Source organism: Bactrocera neohumeralis, unplaced genomic scaffold, assembly GCF_024586455.1.
Source record: "Bactrocera neohumeralis isolate Rockhampton unplaced genomic scaffold, APGP_CSIRO_Bneo_wtdbg2-racon-allhic-juicebox.fasta_v2 cluster09, whole genome shotgun sequence".
Taxonomy (NCBI): Eukaryota; Metazoa; Arthropoda; class Insecta; order Diptera; family Tephritidae; genus Bactrocera; species Bactrocera neohumeralis.
The window spans coordinates 29,888,673-29,906,274 of record NW_026089622.1 but is presented as its reverse complement, the minus strand read 5'-3'; the positions used below and the strand labels follow the sequence as shown (position 1 = coordinate 29,906,274).

The 17,602-nt window shown below is 40.4% G+C and overlaps 1 protein-coding gene across 1 annotated transcript in view; it reads right to left on the bottom strand.

The window, feature by feature from the left end:
* LOC126764159 (survival of motor neuron-related-splicing factor 30) overlaps positions 1-16,730 on the bottom strand; it is a 39,727-nt gene extending 22,997 nt beyond the window's left edge. The window contains exons 1-2 of the mRNA XM_050481953.1: positions 16,578-16,730; positions 16,007-16,422 (exon numbers count right to left, since the gene is read on the bottom strand). Coding sequence (XP_050337910.1) covers positions 16,007-16,422; positions 16,578-16,619 — 458 coding nt within the window. The 5' untranslated portion in view covers positions 16,620-16,730. The remainder of the gene's footprint in view (positions 1-16,006; positions 16,423-16,577) is intronic.
* Positions 16,731-17,602: the final 872 nt, after the last annotated feature.

The following is a 17,602-nucleotide window of genomic DNA, read 5'->3' as shown; positions in this document are numbered from 1 at the left end:
GCAACTACGAGTCTATATCGCTCAACGAATAAACGACGTAAGAGCACAAGTCAAGAAGCTATACGGCGCAAAGCATAATCAACCGAAGACTTGCAAAGAAGGTGATATCGCATTGACTACAAACGAACAAATAAGCTCCGGTACAACACTTAAATTAGAACCACGATCCAGAGGACCGTTCGTCATCACCAAAGTCCTGCCAAATGATCGTTATGTAATTGAAGACTTACCTCATGCCGAACGAACACAACGTCATTACAAAGCCGTATTTGCATAACATCAACTTAAAATTTGGGGCATTTTACCCCCAGATGATTCAGACGACATAGACGACGAAGATGAGAGTAACATAGGCGAGTGCACCACATTGGGTCAGGAAAGCCGAATGTAAGCGATGGCAACTCTGTTGCCCAACAAGTGTCAGATAAAATGAAGCAAGTGGCAGCAATAAAAGGGACAGTCGGAAAGAAATTGTCAGCGAGTGAACAACAATAAATAGCAAGTACGCAGTGGTTTTGAGAACATTTCATAAAGTGTTATAAAGTTTCATAGAGTTTAATAAAGTTTTATATGGGAGAATGTAAGTTAACAATTAGTTAATATTTAAATTTTATATTATTAATTCACACGTATTCATATGTATACATTTATCTACTTCAACATTTCCTTATTCAAACGACATAGTTGTGTTGAAAATGTAAACCATATACAAGCTTTTTACCAAAAAAAAAAACTATTCTAGTAAATATCATACATAAATGTTGCCAAAAAATTTATTGTAAAAGAAAATTCAGATTGTACTTTATATATTAGGGTGTTTTTGTTTTAACTATTAATTTTTTTCAATCCCGTAACGAAATATCCTTGGAAAAACCCTAAAAAAAATGCCCTGAAAATTTTAGCCCTTAATATTAACAGTTCCTAACTGGACCAAGGTATGTAAAAATTTTCCATAGAAAATACACTACAATCGTGATTTTTTATCTTTAAATTCCTACAGATCAGAGATATTTTATGGCATCGCTTTGACTTCAGATGCATATTTCTCAGACCAACATCAAAATAAAAAACATTCTGTAGAATGTAATGGAACCATATTCTTTTGAGAATATGGCAGTCCATTACATTTTCCAGCACGATAATGACCCTAAACACCCTTCAAGGTTAGTGAAAAGCTGGCTTTCGGATCGAAATATTGATGTTTTGGATTGGCTTATTGCAAAGTCCTGATCTAAGCCCAATTGAAAACTTATGGGAAATTGTGAAACGAGATCTTAAGGACAAAAAACCGCAAAATAATGACGAGTTGTTTCCAATGGTTTATTAAAGTTGGAACAGCATATCAGTGCAAACATGCCAACAATTAATCCAAAGTTTACCGCGAAGGCTACACAATATTGTTAAAAATAAGGGTTATCCAACAAAATAGAATATAAGAAGAGCTGTATAATTTCAGGAGGTAGTTTATTTAAAATATTAATTTTGGGGATTAATGATAAAGTTATTTCTTTTCTCTTGAAGTTTTAAAAGACATAGTCTTATTTTTGGTTTACAAGACCAATGTTTTTATTAAACTATTAAAAATTTAATAAATTTTTCCAATTTTATATAAATATTTTTAAGTTTTTACTGTCGTTTCTAATTATATGACCAAACTGAATTTGGTGGTCCTTGTGTTTACCTCATTTTCTTAAAACTAGAATTAATGTTGTTTTTTTTTATGTTAAAATAAAAAAAAATGTGTTACTTTGTTGATTTCAATTTATAGTTTTAATGTGGCAATCTGAATTTTTAAAATAAAGTAAGAAAACTATATGCAGCAAAGTCGTTTCTAATTATAAGACCACCAGTGTACGTGGCCCCATGTTGCCTACGCAATACTGCGACACTAGCCTCTACGGCTGTACAATCTGCACATAGTTCGCGCGCCGCTCCGCACTCATCCCGAGTGGCCAACAGAGGACCTCCACGGTCCCCAGGAGCTCAAACAGGCAACATAGCTCCCACTCTGACTTGTCCCAAATCAGCAATTCTTGGTTCCTCGCACAGTCAGTTCCGTGTGTCAAACCGTCATACGTCGAAACGTCACATCAATTAAGTGCAATTCCTGCACTGGCTGGTGTCACTTCCCTACGTGTTCCGGCCTGCCCACCACGCGTGAGTGGAGTGAGTTGTACGTTGCTCCATGCTGCAGGAGTCTGCCCCCGCAACATACAACAGTGGCGTCGCCAACCAACACCCCAGTGCGACAACCGCCCCTGCGGGTTCTGCAGCTGCAACATACATCACCTACACGACACTTCCTCACCCCCAGGATCATCCACGGACACCCGCGACAAACCCGCGTTCTTCAATTTAACTGCAACGGACTCCAGAGTAAGAAGGAGGAGATAGTTGCACTTATGAATCGGGAACGCGTATCGATAGCTGCGGTCCAAGAAACCAAACTAAACAGCCGCTCAGATCTTCTGAGTTGTGCCGGTTTCAGCGTAATACGTAAAGATCGCGAGCGAGATAATGATAGTGGCCTAGCTTTGATATTGTAAAATGTCAGTGTAATTATCTCGATCGAGAAACCTCCTGATTTTGTTTTTGTGGACAACCGTACCTTCGTTAACTTTAACAAAGCTAACTGGGTCGGCTTCACAGAATTTACTGAGAGCACCTTCAATGCTACTTCCTACGGACGTATGCGTTGGCGAACGTCGATTCCGCAAGGTGATCACAGCAGCTCCGCTCGCTTCATCCCGGCTGGAAAAATACCGATGTGAGTAAGCTTTGGGCTACTGTCAAGGCTTTGTCTAACCCAAAGAGACACGACGACCAAGTTGTATTTCAATTCAATGGTCATGCCTCTTCGGACTCGAAGAAGTGGGCGACCTTCACTCACCACCTGAGCCAGCATGGATTCCGAAAAGTGCACAGCACCACCACAACACTTAGCGTCATAAACGCTCGGATAGTTCGCGGCCTCAACCAGAAACTACCCTGCGAAAGAACGATCCTCGTAGCGTTGGACCTGTCAAAAGCTTTTGACACGGTCAACCACACAACGCTACTGCAGGACATTGAAAAAACTACGCTCTCTCCAGGGTTAAAGAGGTGGACCATGAACTATCTGAGCGGTCGGCAGTCATCCGTACTATTTCGAGGCGAAACATCTAAACTGAGAAGAATTAAACAGGGGGTTCCGCAGGGTGGTGTCCTCTCCCCGCTACTGTTTAATTTCTACATCTCGAACCTCCACAACCACCAGAGGGAGTTTCCATAACCTCGTACGCTGATGACTGCACGATATTGGCGTCGTGCAATGGAATCGATGGCACGTGTTCGAAGGTAAACAGCTACCTCTCCGAACTTTCTCGTTTTCTCACTGCACGAAATCTCACACTTCCATCCACAGCGACCATATTTACAAACTGGACGAAGGAGTATAGACTTCAGCTTAATATTGCAGTCGACGGCGTCAAAAATCCGACTGTCAATAATCCTAAGATTTTAGGTGTAACTTTCGACAGTCTATGCTCCTTCTCTTCTCATACGACTGCGGTTATCGCCAAGGTACAGAGCCGCAACAAAATCCTCAAGTCGCTAGCCGGCAGCACACGGGGAAAAGACAAAGAAACATTCTTGGCAACATACAAGGCAATCGGCCGGCCGGTCCTTAATTACGCAGCTCCCATATGGTCGCCTGCACTCTGAGACGCTTATGCTCCCAGTTAAAGAGCATAATAAACTCCTCTCCAAGCAGTTCCTGCTGGGATGCTTTCGCAGAAATCATCGCTTGGAGCGGAACCGCCTTCTAGGAACATCAAAAGGTCATTCGTCGACTACGTCGTACAGTACGCCGACCGGACTTCGGACGCAACTTACTTTCGACAGGTACTGACCGCCATTCACAGCGGAGCCATCAACATCTTCACCGACTCCCTTCCCGTGAATGGCGTTCTTGGAGTCAAACCACCACCCATAGCAGACGAAGAGCTGCAGCTGCCGCGAGAAACGCGTGTGACTCTGCGGAACTTCGTTCTGGATACTGTAGCAGGTTAAACTCCTACTTATCCAGAATAGACACTACATACCGAATGTATGTCTTGCATGTAACGAGTCTCCGCATGACACTGACCACCTCTTTGCATGCACCACGAACCCTACTCATCTAACACCCTCCTCCCTTTGGTCCGACCCCGTCGAAACAGCATGTTTCTTGGGCCTTCCGTTAGATGACATCGACGACAACACAAATGACGCTTACAACCCCAACGGGGATTGAATTTCCGTTAAAACAACAACAACAACGAGGTTGCGAATAAGCCCAGCGAGAGCAGGGCTGGGCAGGCTATGCCTGCGGCGACCCCCGAATCCCAGATGAGCTAGCCTCCACGCAGGAACTCCTTGAGGGCAACTATATACGGCGGACTCGATCAGGTGGGCAATGGCCTCGTTTGAGAGATTTAAGTCTCCGGGACGGGTTTGCATCTTTCCAGCGCTGTAACAGCAGGGGCAGCAGTTTTTACTGCCATACCTGGTTCGGCTGCTGCGAAAGAGCCTCGCAATGGCGTATATCCCTGAAGTATGGAGGACAGCGAAGGTGATCTTCATACCCAAAGTAGGAAGGAAAGATTACTCATTGGCGAAATCCTTCAGGCCAATCAGTCTGACTTCTTTCCTGCTAAAAACCATGGAGAAGATCGTGGACCATGAAATAAGGTCGAAAGCGCTGAAGAGGGCACCCCTGCATGGGGCTCAGCATGCGTGCAGAACGGGCAGATCAACCAGTACTGCTCTGTACCAGCTAACCTCTGAGATAGAGAGTTCACTGGAGAATGTGGAGGTGATGTTTTGCGCTTTCTTGGACATAGAGATGACCAATACGGTCAAATACCTCGGTCTCACGCTAGACTCTACTTTGCGGTGGAAGCAGCATGTAGACCTTGGTCAAAGCAACAAAGGCATTAATGGTGTGCAATCGGCTGGCGGGTAAGTCCTGGGGCTGTAAGCCAAGGATCGTTAGGTGGTTGTACACCATGTAAGTGCGACCGATAATCACGTACGGGGCGGTGGCCTGGGCCTCAACAGCATCGCAGACTTCGGTAGGAATTAAACTATCGAAGCTACAGCGGCTAGCCTGTGTATGCATGACGGGCGCAATGCGCACCTGTCCAACGGCAGCTCTGGAGGCCCTGCTTGAACTCACACCGCTTCACTTGGTTATCGGTCAAGTAGCCAAGAGCACGCTTCTGCAAATAACGGCAGAGGGGTTTGGCAAAGGAAAGGTAATCTCGTCCCAGAGGATGGAAAAGATAAGTGGCAATATACCAATCGCCCTCCTCCCGAAGGACAGCACTACCAAAACAGTTAACTCCACTAAGAAGTTTAAGGTCACCCTCGGAAGTAAGGATGAGTGGAACGACTCCACCCTTGAGCTGCTGCTGAGGAACAGTACATTGAGGTGGTACACCGACGGCTCCAAAATGTCGGAGGGAATTGGTGCAAGGATCGCGGGTCAACGCACTAAGCTCTCCATACCTATGGGAGAGTTTCCGAGCATTTTCCAGGCGAAAATCTTTGCCATAAGTCGGTGCATAGAGATAAACCTCCACCGCAACTATCGCAATGAGCGAACAGAAAACGGCTGAACAGCCTTGCGGAAATAAACCAGGTGCACCTAATCTGGGTGCCAGGTCACAAAGGAATAGCCGGTAACGAACTGGCAGATGAGCTCGCTCGCTGCGCAGCCTCATAAAGGAGCTACTCCGCAAAGAAAAGGGAGTGGGCAGAAAAGGGCATTGGCAACGAACACACGGCATGCGGCATGCCAAGTTGCTAATGGGAGGGTACAACATGAGCAGGTTCAAAGTTGTAATTAACCTCCCCAGGAATAAACTTAGGCTACTGGTCGCATTTTATACTGGCCACTGAAAGCTAAATAGGCATTTGTATAACATGGGCCTATCTTCTTGCACTAATTGCCGGCTCTGCGACATGGAGCCTGAAAGACCGGAACACCTGCTGATCGACTGCACAGCAGTCTGTAGACGCAGGATTAAGGCCCTCGGATCCATGTTTCCGGACAGGGATTGCATCGACTCACTAGCACCCGGTAGAATATTAGACTTCACCAATATGCAATAACGCTTCTCTTCGAATGGCAGGCACCTTGTCGTGGTGCTGCATGGCGCTACTCATTCAGGCTGAAAGGGAGCACATCCGTGCGGCAACCAAGGGGCTTTGTCGCGGCACACCCTTGTGTTCCCCAGGAAAAGAATATACCAGTAGGCCCACCTAACTGGGCTAATGGTCGTGAGAAACAGAATAACTACAACTACAAAAACAACAGGCTGCAACATGCAAATTGCAGGTAAGAGCGGTTTAGGATGCAAGTTCAGCTTCTTAGACGTTTTTTCGCAGGAAGAACGTGCTCTCTTTGAGGATCACGCGCGAGATAACGATGATGTGTACTCTTGTGCGGCATTCAACGCAAAGCGTTCACTGCGGCTGTTGCAGGTGTTGCGAACCCCGTAACAACAACTCGCGAGCAACGTTAGGGAAGCCGGATGAAACTCAACATCACCGTTGATGACGAGTCGTATAAATTCATTCGGCAAAAAGGATTCCGTCAGGACTAACGATTTATTAAGGTGGTCACAGCAGCGCCTAAGAACAGCCAGGAACAAAAGATCAAGGTGGACGAGGAACCGATTCACTCCGGCATGAACTCAGCTGAACAGATTGTGACTGCCGCTGTCATTGAGGGAAAGCGGAACTAATCTCCCAGCGAGCAAGAAGGGGTGCTACTCTCCACTCAGGAGCTCGTGGTTGGTGAGAACGAGGACCTGTCTCTCATCGAGCCAATTCTGTGACCTCTAGCACCTACGTAGAAGTTGGCCAGGTGAGCCTGCACCAAACGACGGCAGCCTCGGCTATCATCCCGAGTGGTTCGACTCGGATGGCCTGGTTATTCTTCTGTTCCAGAAACCGTGGGTCTTTAGAGGAAAGGTAAAAGGCCTCAATTGAAGATATAACAAGGTAATTTGAGATCTATCTAGCCAGAGACTTGTAGTGGTTAGAAGCGATTTAGATTTCTTCTGTATTTCAGTTTCTAACGCAGGATATAGTTGCGGTACAGATGAAGGACAAGGAAGGTTCTGACTTCGTCCTTGCATCGGAGTACTTTCCTGGATAGACTGTCACAGTCCCCTTTGAAGTTGGTCGCCTTGTCGTGGCGAAGGGGCTTAAGTAAAGTGTGCATCCCAAAGGAAACGCACTCTAAACTTACGAACTAAGAGGGACACTTCATAATTGCCACAATAGTGATATGGATGAATAAACCGTAGGTTTTACGCCCATCTCCTATTGTGGAAGTATGAGGATACCCGAACCAACACCACTCTAAGCCAAAGTGTCGAGGTACCCGTGCCGAGGGCTGAATGACCAGCGGGGGGTAATAAATAGCTGTTCGCGAACGGTCCCCTCCGATGCCCGGGCGAGGTCGGAGGTATAAAAGCCTTCTCTCCGCATACCGGCTCTGCGGACGAGTGACCAACCCTTTCCGGTTTACTCGTGGGACCAAAACATGAACGACATAAATAACACAAAAACAACATCAACTACAACAACCAAATTGACGACAACAGCAACGACTAAGGACATGAACTATATGAATCCTATTACGGAATCCGAAGAAGACGAACTATTTGCCTCCAGCCAGGAGACGAGTAAGAGTACTACCGGAAATACCAATCAAAGTATACCGGTAGATACAGCAGTGAAAACTCCAGATACAAGGGAGGAAGCGTCCACCTCCAAGGCTGCCATGAGCACCAACCTAAGTGCACTGGCGGATAAAGGAGAGAGCAAAAAGAAGCGCAAGAAATCTCAGAATCAGCTGTGGAAAAACCGGTACCAGAGGGCAGTCTTCATACTAGGGAAGATAGCCAAAGGCCAGGCAGCCGGTACCCCAGTTGATAAGGCTGAAACAAAGCGCCTCAAATCTATCGTAGAGGAATATGAGAGCTACCTGAAAAGGAAGCAATCACAACCTCAAGAGAGAGCATTTCTCAGAAAAGAAATCGCTCCATCACAGAAGTACCCAGAACTCAGCCCAAAAAACCGAGGCGGAGTGACGGTGAACACAGCAGCACAACAACGGCAAGGCATTTCTGCGATGTAGCCAGGGATAGCCTACAGGTGGCCATCATAGATGGAAATTCCTCCTCTCCGAGCACAATACAGGAGAGATGGGTGGAGATCGACGTCAGATTGTCGAGTATGGTGCTAAGCTATGTACTCAACAATCCTGCGGGTCCACACCCGGAGTTTGACTCCTCTGAGACCCTCAGGGGCTACAGGGTCATCAATGCGCGGACCAGGCCTCGCTAGATTTCCTGACGGGTAATGTTGCTAAAATTAGCAACGCCTTTGTAGGACTCCAATTGAGGCTTATACCCGCCAGGGAAATTCCGAAGAGACCTCGTGCTCGCATTTGGTTACCCCCTCTAGAGGAGCCAGGCGAAAAACTCCTGAGGTGCATTAAGCTGCAGAACAAATCTATACCTGGTATAAATGAGTGGCAGCTAATCAAGGAGGAAAACTCTAATAAAGCAAGCAAGCCAATACTAGTGGCCATTTGTGATGAGTCCATTGAGGCTCTGAAGAAAACTGACTACAAAATCAGCTTCGGAATCCGCAAGGCCAGACTAAAAAACCTCCAAGGCGACAAAGCGGCTGACGAAGACGACACGGAAGAGGTCTGCATGCAACGAGTCTCCGCATGACCTGATCACCTTTTTGCATGCACCACGAACCCTACTCATCTAACACCCTCCTCCCTTTGGTTCGACCCCATCGAAACAGCATGTTTCTTGGGCCTCCCGTTAGATGACATCGACGACAACACAAATAACACTTAGCATCCCAACGGCGATTGAATTTCCGTTAAAACAACAACAACACGGAAGAGGTCGACGACGCCAGCCAGTTGTTAAGGAATGTGGGCATCGAAGAAACCCGAGATGCCCAATAACATAAGATGCGTACAGATAAACCTGCAGCACTCGAAGAGTGCTACAGCGAATCTGACAACCCTCGTGAACGAGGGGGGCATCGACATCAGCCTAGTACAGGAGCCCTGGGTCAATGAAGATACCATTAAAGGGCTAAACAGCAGCAACTATAACCTGTTTTACACACGGAACAGAGGTAAACCTAGGGCACGCATTCTTACCAATAAAAGTATAAATGCATTTCTTTGTCCTAATTACAGCACAGCAGATATCACAGTGGTTAAGGTGGAACACAACTAAGGAAAGCTTTCAATGAGAGTTTTAGAACCAAAATCTGGCAGCTATATAAAGATATTATGAAAGAATACAAAAAAACAGTCACAAAAGCTAAAAAAGACTCATGGCGATCTTTCTGCACATCGATAGAAAGTTGCAGAGAAGCCGCTAGACTGAGTAAAATGCTATCCAGAGACCATATTAATACTGCCTACATTAGGGCGGAGGGAAGTGATTGGACCTCCTCGGCAAAAGAGTCTCTGGAGGTACTAATCACAACGCACTTCCCCGGGAGTCAGCAAACACCTTCAACGAGGGTTCAACCAGAACCACCGCTGAACGCAGCAGACTATCGAAGCCAAATAGTAAACAAAAGAAAAATCAAATATGCCATAAATAGTTTTGCACTATTTAAAGCGGGAGGTCCTGACGGGATTATGCCCATAAATAAAGGCTTGAAAATATATACAAAGCTAGCATTCAACTATCTTACATCCCAAGAAGTTGGAAAAGGAGTAAAGTTGTGCTCCTTCCAAAACCAGACAGAAGAACACCCGAGAATGTCAAGGATTTCAGACCTATAAGCCTTAGTTCTTTTATGCTGAAGGTACTAGAAAGGCTAATAGATCTACACGTAAGAGGGTATATCTCCCTCTTTATACTATATTTTCTATAACGGATATTGTTACAACTAAACAAGGTACCGTTCTTTTTGTTATCCGTTTTGTCATTATCTTCACATTTATCAATTCCGCGTTTCCCATTTTTAAACTACATTTTCTATAACGGGTATTGTTACAACTAAACAAGGTACCGTTCCTTTTTTCCCGTTTTGAAATAAGTTTCATATTTATTTCATTTGAATTCCGCGATTGGATGCAGCCATATATTCAGGATACAAATTTAAAGAGCATAAAATTTAAAATATATATAAATATATATATAATTATTAAAAGTTGATTTTTAAAAAATGAGTGCAAATTCATCAGGTAAGTAACATAAATTTTAAACTGAAAAAAATATAACTTAAGGTATTTAAATTGATTGTGTCGGAGCGTCAACGAGCCGAGGTGGCATAAAGCGAGTGCGTGCAAATTCATCAGATAAGTAATATAAGTTTTAAACTGAAAAAAATATAACTTAAGGTATTTAAATAGATTGTGTCGGAGCGTCAAACAGCCAAGGTGTTATAAAGCGAACCAATGTGCTTAAAGCGGCGGAAGTGAAGTCAATGTGGAATATTGTAAAAATATTCCAAACATTTGACACAAAAGAGAAATGTATTTCCTTTGCCGAAGAACAAGGTTTGATTTTAAAAGCCAAAATTTGCCGTACGCATAAAATGCCAATGACGCTGTCGTTAAAAAAAAGTAGCAGTGTTGGGGTGTTCCGATGCCGGAAAGGGGGTTGTCGGAACCGAAGTGCGTTGGCAAGGTCGAGCGATACCTGGTTCGAAAACGTCAAAATCCCACTTCCGCAGGTATTTTATCTAATGTATGCGTATGCTTCTCATTGGTCACATGCGGAAGTGAGGAAAAACAGTTTTATCAGGGAACCAGTTTTATCTAGCGCTACAATATGTGACTGGTATAATTACTGCCGCGAAGCTGTAGTATTATACCATGTTGACCATCAGGTAGCGGTAGGTAAAATTGGTGGCCCTGGTAAAACTGTTCAAATAGACGAAAGCAAATTACAACAAAGGTAATAATAAAAATATAATTTTTTTTATGTAATTAATATATCCTTTCTTATTTTAGGGCGGAGAGTCGAGGGCCACTGGGTTCTTGGGATGGTTGAGGATGGGAGTGACGACCTTAGGCTGGAGGTATGTCCCGGCAATGTCAGGTCTGCTGATGTGCTCATACCTTTGATAGAGAAGCACGTGGCAAAAGGCAGTATTATATGTACTGATTGCTGGAGGGCATACGACTGTCTAGCCAGTCACGTGTATGAGCACCGACGCGTTAATCACAGCGACCCCGATAATCCGTTCGTTGCCGAGGACGGGACGCGAGTAATTAAACGTTTTTTTATTAAGGACAATTACAATAATAGCGAAGATTTTTCTAATTTAATTTATGAATATACTTGGAGAAAGAATATTGCAAATAATCATCACGATCCTTTTGTAAAATTATTAGATGCAATTAAATATACATATAAGCCTTAAAACTTTTTTTATTACAATGGAAAATTTATTTCAGATGGTATTTGTCTCTTGGTTTGAGTTTTTATATTAATTTTTATTCGTTTGGAAAATGTGTAATTATGGCAACACTTATTATTTGTCAACAAGGAATACTTTTGTTTTTGTGCATGGAATGAATATTGTGTAAAATATAAAATGCTTATTTTAAGCAAATAACTAAATAATTACTGGAAAAAAATATGTAGAAACAATGTAGTGAAGTGTAAGTGCATAAAAAAGGCATAATATGAATTAAATAATTACTAGAAATTGCAAGATAAAATTTGCAAAATTTTCAATTTTAAATACAAATATCTCGGAAACTATAAGTTTGCTGCGGCAACAATTATATATTTTCTTAATCTGGAGCATCAGCCCTATCCAACCATACCACTTTTAACCCTGAAATCGTATACTAAAGTTTCCCCCGAGCGAATACCCGGGGTGACTGAAGTAATATCGCGTAGTACTCCTTTCTGCGTTGGCGGCCTTCGGCCGCGCTCTAAAAAATAACCCTGGCCGAGCGAATACCCGGGGTGACTGAAGTACTATCGCGTAGTACTCCTTTCTGTGTTGGCGGCCTTCGGCCGCGCTCTAAAAAAATAACTCTGGCCGAGCGAATATCCGGGGTGACTGAAGTACTTTCGCGTAGTACTCCTTCCTGCGTTAAAAATAAAAAAAAAAATATATATACTTTTTGTTATAAAGTGGTGAAAGTTGTTATATCCTTTGGTTATTATGCACTCATATTCAAACAAAATTTAAGTTTTCGTTATAAAAATGATAAATTTTGATTATTATTTCTGTCAGCGATTTCCATTTATATTTTATATAAAGTGGTTATATTTTACGGCTATCATGCACTCATAATGAAACAAAATTTGAGTTTTGGATATAAAATAGTTATATTTTTGGTTATTATGCACTCAAACTCATATTTTAAATATAATAATACTAATATAACTACTTTATATCCAAAGCTCAAATTTTGTTTCAATATGTATGCATGATAACCGTAAAATATAACCACTTTATATCCAAAACTCATATTTAAAATATAATAATATATATATCGTCACCTAAAATACAAACCACTGTATCATAAAAAATAAATGGAAATCGCTGACAGATATAATAACCAAAAAATATAACTACTTTATATCCAAAACTCAAATTTTGTTTCAATATGAGTGCATGATAGCCGTAAAATATAACCACTTCATATAAAATATAAATGGAAATCGCTGACAGAAATAATAATCAAAATTTATCATTTTTATAACGAAAACTTAAATTTTGTTTGAATATGAGTGCATAATAACCAAAGGATATAACCACTTCACTTTATAACAAAAAGTATATATATTTTTTTTTTATTTTTAACGCAGGAAGGAGATATTACATTACAGTTATTTGGGCCCACCCTGTATATCCAAAACTCACATTTTAAATATAATAATATATGTATGTATATATCGTCACCTAATATACAAACCAATGTATCATAAAAAATAAATTGAAATCGCTGACAGATATAATAACCAAAAAATATAACTACTTTATATCCAAAACTCAAATTTTGTTTCAATATCAGTGCATGATAACCAAAAAATATAACCACTTTTTATCCAATATTCAAACAAAATTTAAGTTTTCGTTATAAAATTTATACATTTTGGTTATTATATCTGTCAGCGATTTCAATTTATTTTTTATGATACATTGGTTTGTATATTAGGTGACGATATATACATACATATATTATTATATTTAAAATGTGAGTTTTGGATATACAGGGTGGGCCCAAATAACTGTCGCGCTTTATTTTTTGTAGAAAAAGTTTATTTTTTGATATTTTGAGCAATTAAACAATTTTATTTATTATAAAGACTGTTTGCTTGCATTAGGACTGCTTAAGTTCAAATCGTTCACCTTTGATTTTTTTTTACCAGCTTCAAACGTTTCTGAAAACTATTGCAGGCGGCATGCACCATTTCATCTGGAATTTTGTCCCAAATTTTGATTAAAAGACGCTTGAATTGATCCAATCTTATGTTTTTCAAATTTTTTAATTTGTCAAGCATGTATCCCCATATATTGAAATCCAATGGATTCAGATCCGGAGAAGATGGAGCCCATTCATGAATCGGAATAAAACATGGCAAATTATCCTTGCACCAGCGCTGAACAATTCTTGCTTTATGAGCCGGAGCAGAGTCTTGCTGGAAGCAATATGGTTCGTTGCCGAAGAGCTCAGATGCATGAGGGTAAAAATGATTGACAAGCACTTCATCCAAATAATATTGTGCATTGATTTTGATACCTTTCTCAATAAAAAGGAGCGGGAGCATGCCTTTTTTGGATATGGACCCCCATACCAAGATAGACGTTGTGTTTTGATATCTCTGATCGGCTAATTTATCTGTTGCATACACGCGATCATTCTGGGGATTGTGACTTTTTTGCAATATGAATAGTTTTTCATCAGAGAACACAATATTGCAACTTGCATGCCGCTGAAGCAATAAACCACTTCTTTCCCGTCGCATTTTCTTGACGCTCCGTAAGGCCATGGATCCTCTTCTTTTTGTAAGGTTTATGTCCCAAGTCCTCTTTTAAAACATTTCGGATGGTTTTCCGGCTCACCTTCAGCCCTTTGGCTATATTACGAGCTGATCTAGCACAATTTCGCCTTATCCTTTCACGCACATTCTTCACCAGCTCAGGTGTTCTTATACTTATTTTTCGTCCAGGTTTTTTGAATATTTTAACACTTCCAGTTCACTTAAATCGAGCCACAGTGCGTTGGACAAATCTCCGGTTTACATCAATGTCTTTCAGAAATTTAACAATTACGCCTGTCGTTTTGCCTTGCAAATGTAATTTTTGCACTAAGTCTCTTTTTGCTTCCATCCCTCACAAATTTTAAGAACTACTGATCAGGTCAAAACAGTACTCAATTAATTTCACAATAAAATAACGAACACAAAAATGTAACGGTAACAAAATTCTGTACACTTACGCGAACATAACGTTGCTTCGAAAAAGTGCGACAGTTATTCGGGCCCACGCTGTAAAGTGGTTATACATACATATTTTACGGTTATCATGCACTCATACTGAAACAAAATTTGAGTTTTCGTACTGTACTGTAACCTTACACTTTATTACGTAAAAGTATTATATAATATTACTTATACATATGTATACATATATAATATTATTATATAATATTACTAATACATGTATATAATATTACCTATTTGCTTAATAAATTTAAAAAAGAAAATATCCATATGCATGAATAGAGGAATTTTTGCGAAAAAGAAGAATTTCAGCGAATTGCCTTGTCATCACATGGCAGCGCTCCATTTCTTCGTAATTTTTGGTAAACAAATGAGGTTCAAACGAGTGTAAAATGTAATTTTTAAAATAAAGATTTTTTAAATAAAAAACCTACTAAAAGTGTAAAATGTGGATTTATTTAAAAGATTATAGTGTTGTGAAATAGCTTCTTGAAATGTTCGAATTTTGCGAATTTTTGAACTTTAAGGTCGAATATCTCGTAACCTAAGCGTTTGCGGTACCTATAACCCTATATATTTTTTAATCAGGAGGACTTCCTCTTTCCAACGGTACCTTCAAATCGCGGCGCCAAAGAAATCGGAATTGTGCCGCGCACACTGCGGCAGCGTCCAGGATGATGAGAAACCATGCATTCCAGTGGGGTTCGGCGCGGAGGAGAGAATGGGGAGAGCACAGCATTGGCATTAGACAGCAGGAATGCACCACGCCAAGTTGCTCCTGGGAGGGTGCAACTGGATTATCTAGCAATTTGCAAAAGCAGGCTTAAGGCAGGCTAGGTTCCATCTACGTGGACAGGGATCACATTACCTCAGTAGACCCCCACCAGCAGGCTCTTGGAATTATTCAGGATGCTGGACCTAGGTGACCATATATAATTAAGGAGAGGGCACAATAGACCCTAAATCGCAGTGGAATACCTTATTATTAACTATCTATCTATCTTCATATTGAATTTGAGATAATTTTGCACCATTTAATACAAAACAAATGTGTAGACATGATTTAGTGAAGCTTTTGTGGATATAAAAATCAAAAATGTAAGGGCTGAGATTTAGAATAGCATTCGGGATTATAATAGGTATGTGCGTATAGAAGAGGCCCTCCTAGGGTCATCAAGAATATATAAATATATATGTATATACATAACAAAAATTGTAAAATATGAATTTGTTTAGAGTTAAATTTAAGTGAAAGTGAAAAATGTTCATGAAGTGTGTTAAACTTAGTGAAATAGCTTTTTATTGTCCATTATCTTGTAAACTAAGCGCTTGCGGTAGCTTTAACTATGTACATATATATCTTTCAAACGGTACCTTCAGATCGCAGCGCTAAAGAAAACGGAATTTTGCCTCTTCTCTAACCACACATATCCCTTTTTACCTCGAAATCGAGTGATGCTAATCTAAATCTTAGCACTATAACTATTTGCGTTATTTACCCAACTCACCTCGCCGAAGGAAAAACTTCATTTCGGGTTGTACAATCCCGTAATTCCCTTATTGTAGTAGTTGCCCTATTTTGATAAGTATCAAACACTACATTGACTTCGCCTTCGCTACTAATGTCTTCTATAATTGCATCGTAGTATTTACCATCCTCTATCCATCTCGCTTGGCATTTATCTCCCACTTTCCAGTTTTGTGGTGCTGTTACCAATTTTTCTGCCTCTATCAGAGCAGCTTCAATTTCATCGTAATATTCGGATATGTTAACTCCGGATACGGGTTCAACATATGAAGATTTTTTCTGTTCTTCAAATTGAGTTTTAATAAGATCATTAGTTAATTCAATTACTTCCACAAGCCCTTCCTTTAATTTTAACAATTCGGGATTTGCAGGATCAGTTAGCAGTCCTGCCTCAACCTGTAATTAGGAGAAAATTAGAGGATTAAGAAATATACATACATATGTATATACAGTCCTAACTAAAACATTAATTCGGACATTTTTGCAATATCAAGAAATATGTATTATTAAATTTTAAGCATTTGTATCAGCTCATAACCAAAGTGTTTTACCTGCTGCAACTGCAATTTATAATTTTGAAGATCTTCAGCCATTTCAAGAGGATATGTAGAACTTTTATGATATATAGTCAAAAACTCTTTTACTAATCCACTACTTTGGATATAACACAAATACACCGTGTATGGAACTTCAAAACAATGCCAAACATAACAATTACGAGGTACCTCGGCCGGCAATAAAAGATTTCTTAATATCTGTATTGCTAGTGATATTGCACACACGCAGAAAATTATTTGCAATGGCTGTAAAATATGTCAGAACAAAAACCCATCTATATTTGCGTGCAATGTCACGTCACCGTTGGAAAGAGGAAGTCCTCCTGATTAAAAAATATATAGGGTTATAGGTACCGCAACCGCTTAGTTTACGAGATATTCGACCTTAAAATTCAAAAATTCCCAAAATTTGAACATTTCAACAAGCTATTTTACCACATTAAACACACTTTACTGACATTTTTCACTTCAAATTAAATTAAACTATAAGCTTTTAAATAAATCCACATTTTACACTTTTAGCAGGTTTTTTATTTAAAAAATCTTTATTTTAAAAATTACCTTTTACACTCGTAGTGAACACCATGTGTGTGCTAAAAATTATGACGAAATGGAGCGCTGCCATGTGATAAAAAGGAAATTCGCTGAAATTCCTTTTTTCTAAAAAATTCCTCTATCCATTCATATGGATATGTTCTTTATTTAATTTAATAAAGAAATAAGTAATATTATGTAGTAATATTATATAACAATATTATATAATAATATTATATATATTGTCACCTAATATATAAAACAACGTATTATCAAAAATAAATGGAAACCGCTGACAGATATAACCAAAATTTAACTAGTTTATAATGAAAACTCAAATTTTGTTTCAATATCAGTGCAAGATAACCAAAAAATATAACCACTTTATAACGAAACTAAATATATATTTTTTATTTTAACGCAGAAAGGAGTACTACGCGAAAGTACTTCAGTCACCCCCGGGTATTCGCTCGACCAGGATTATT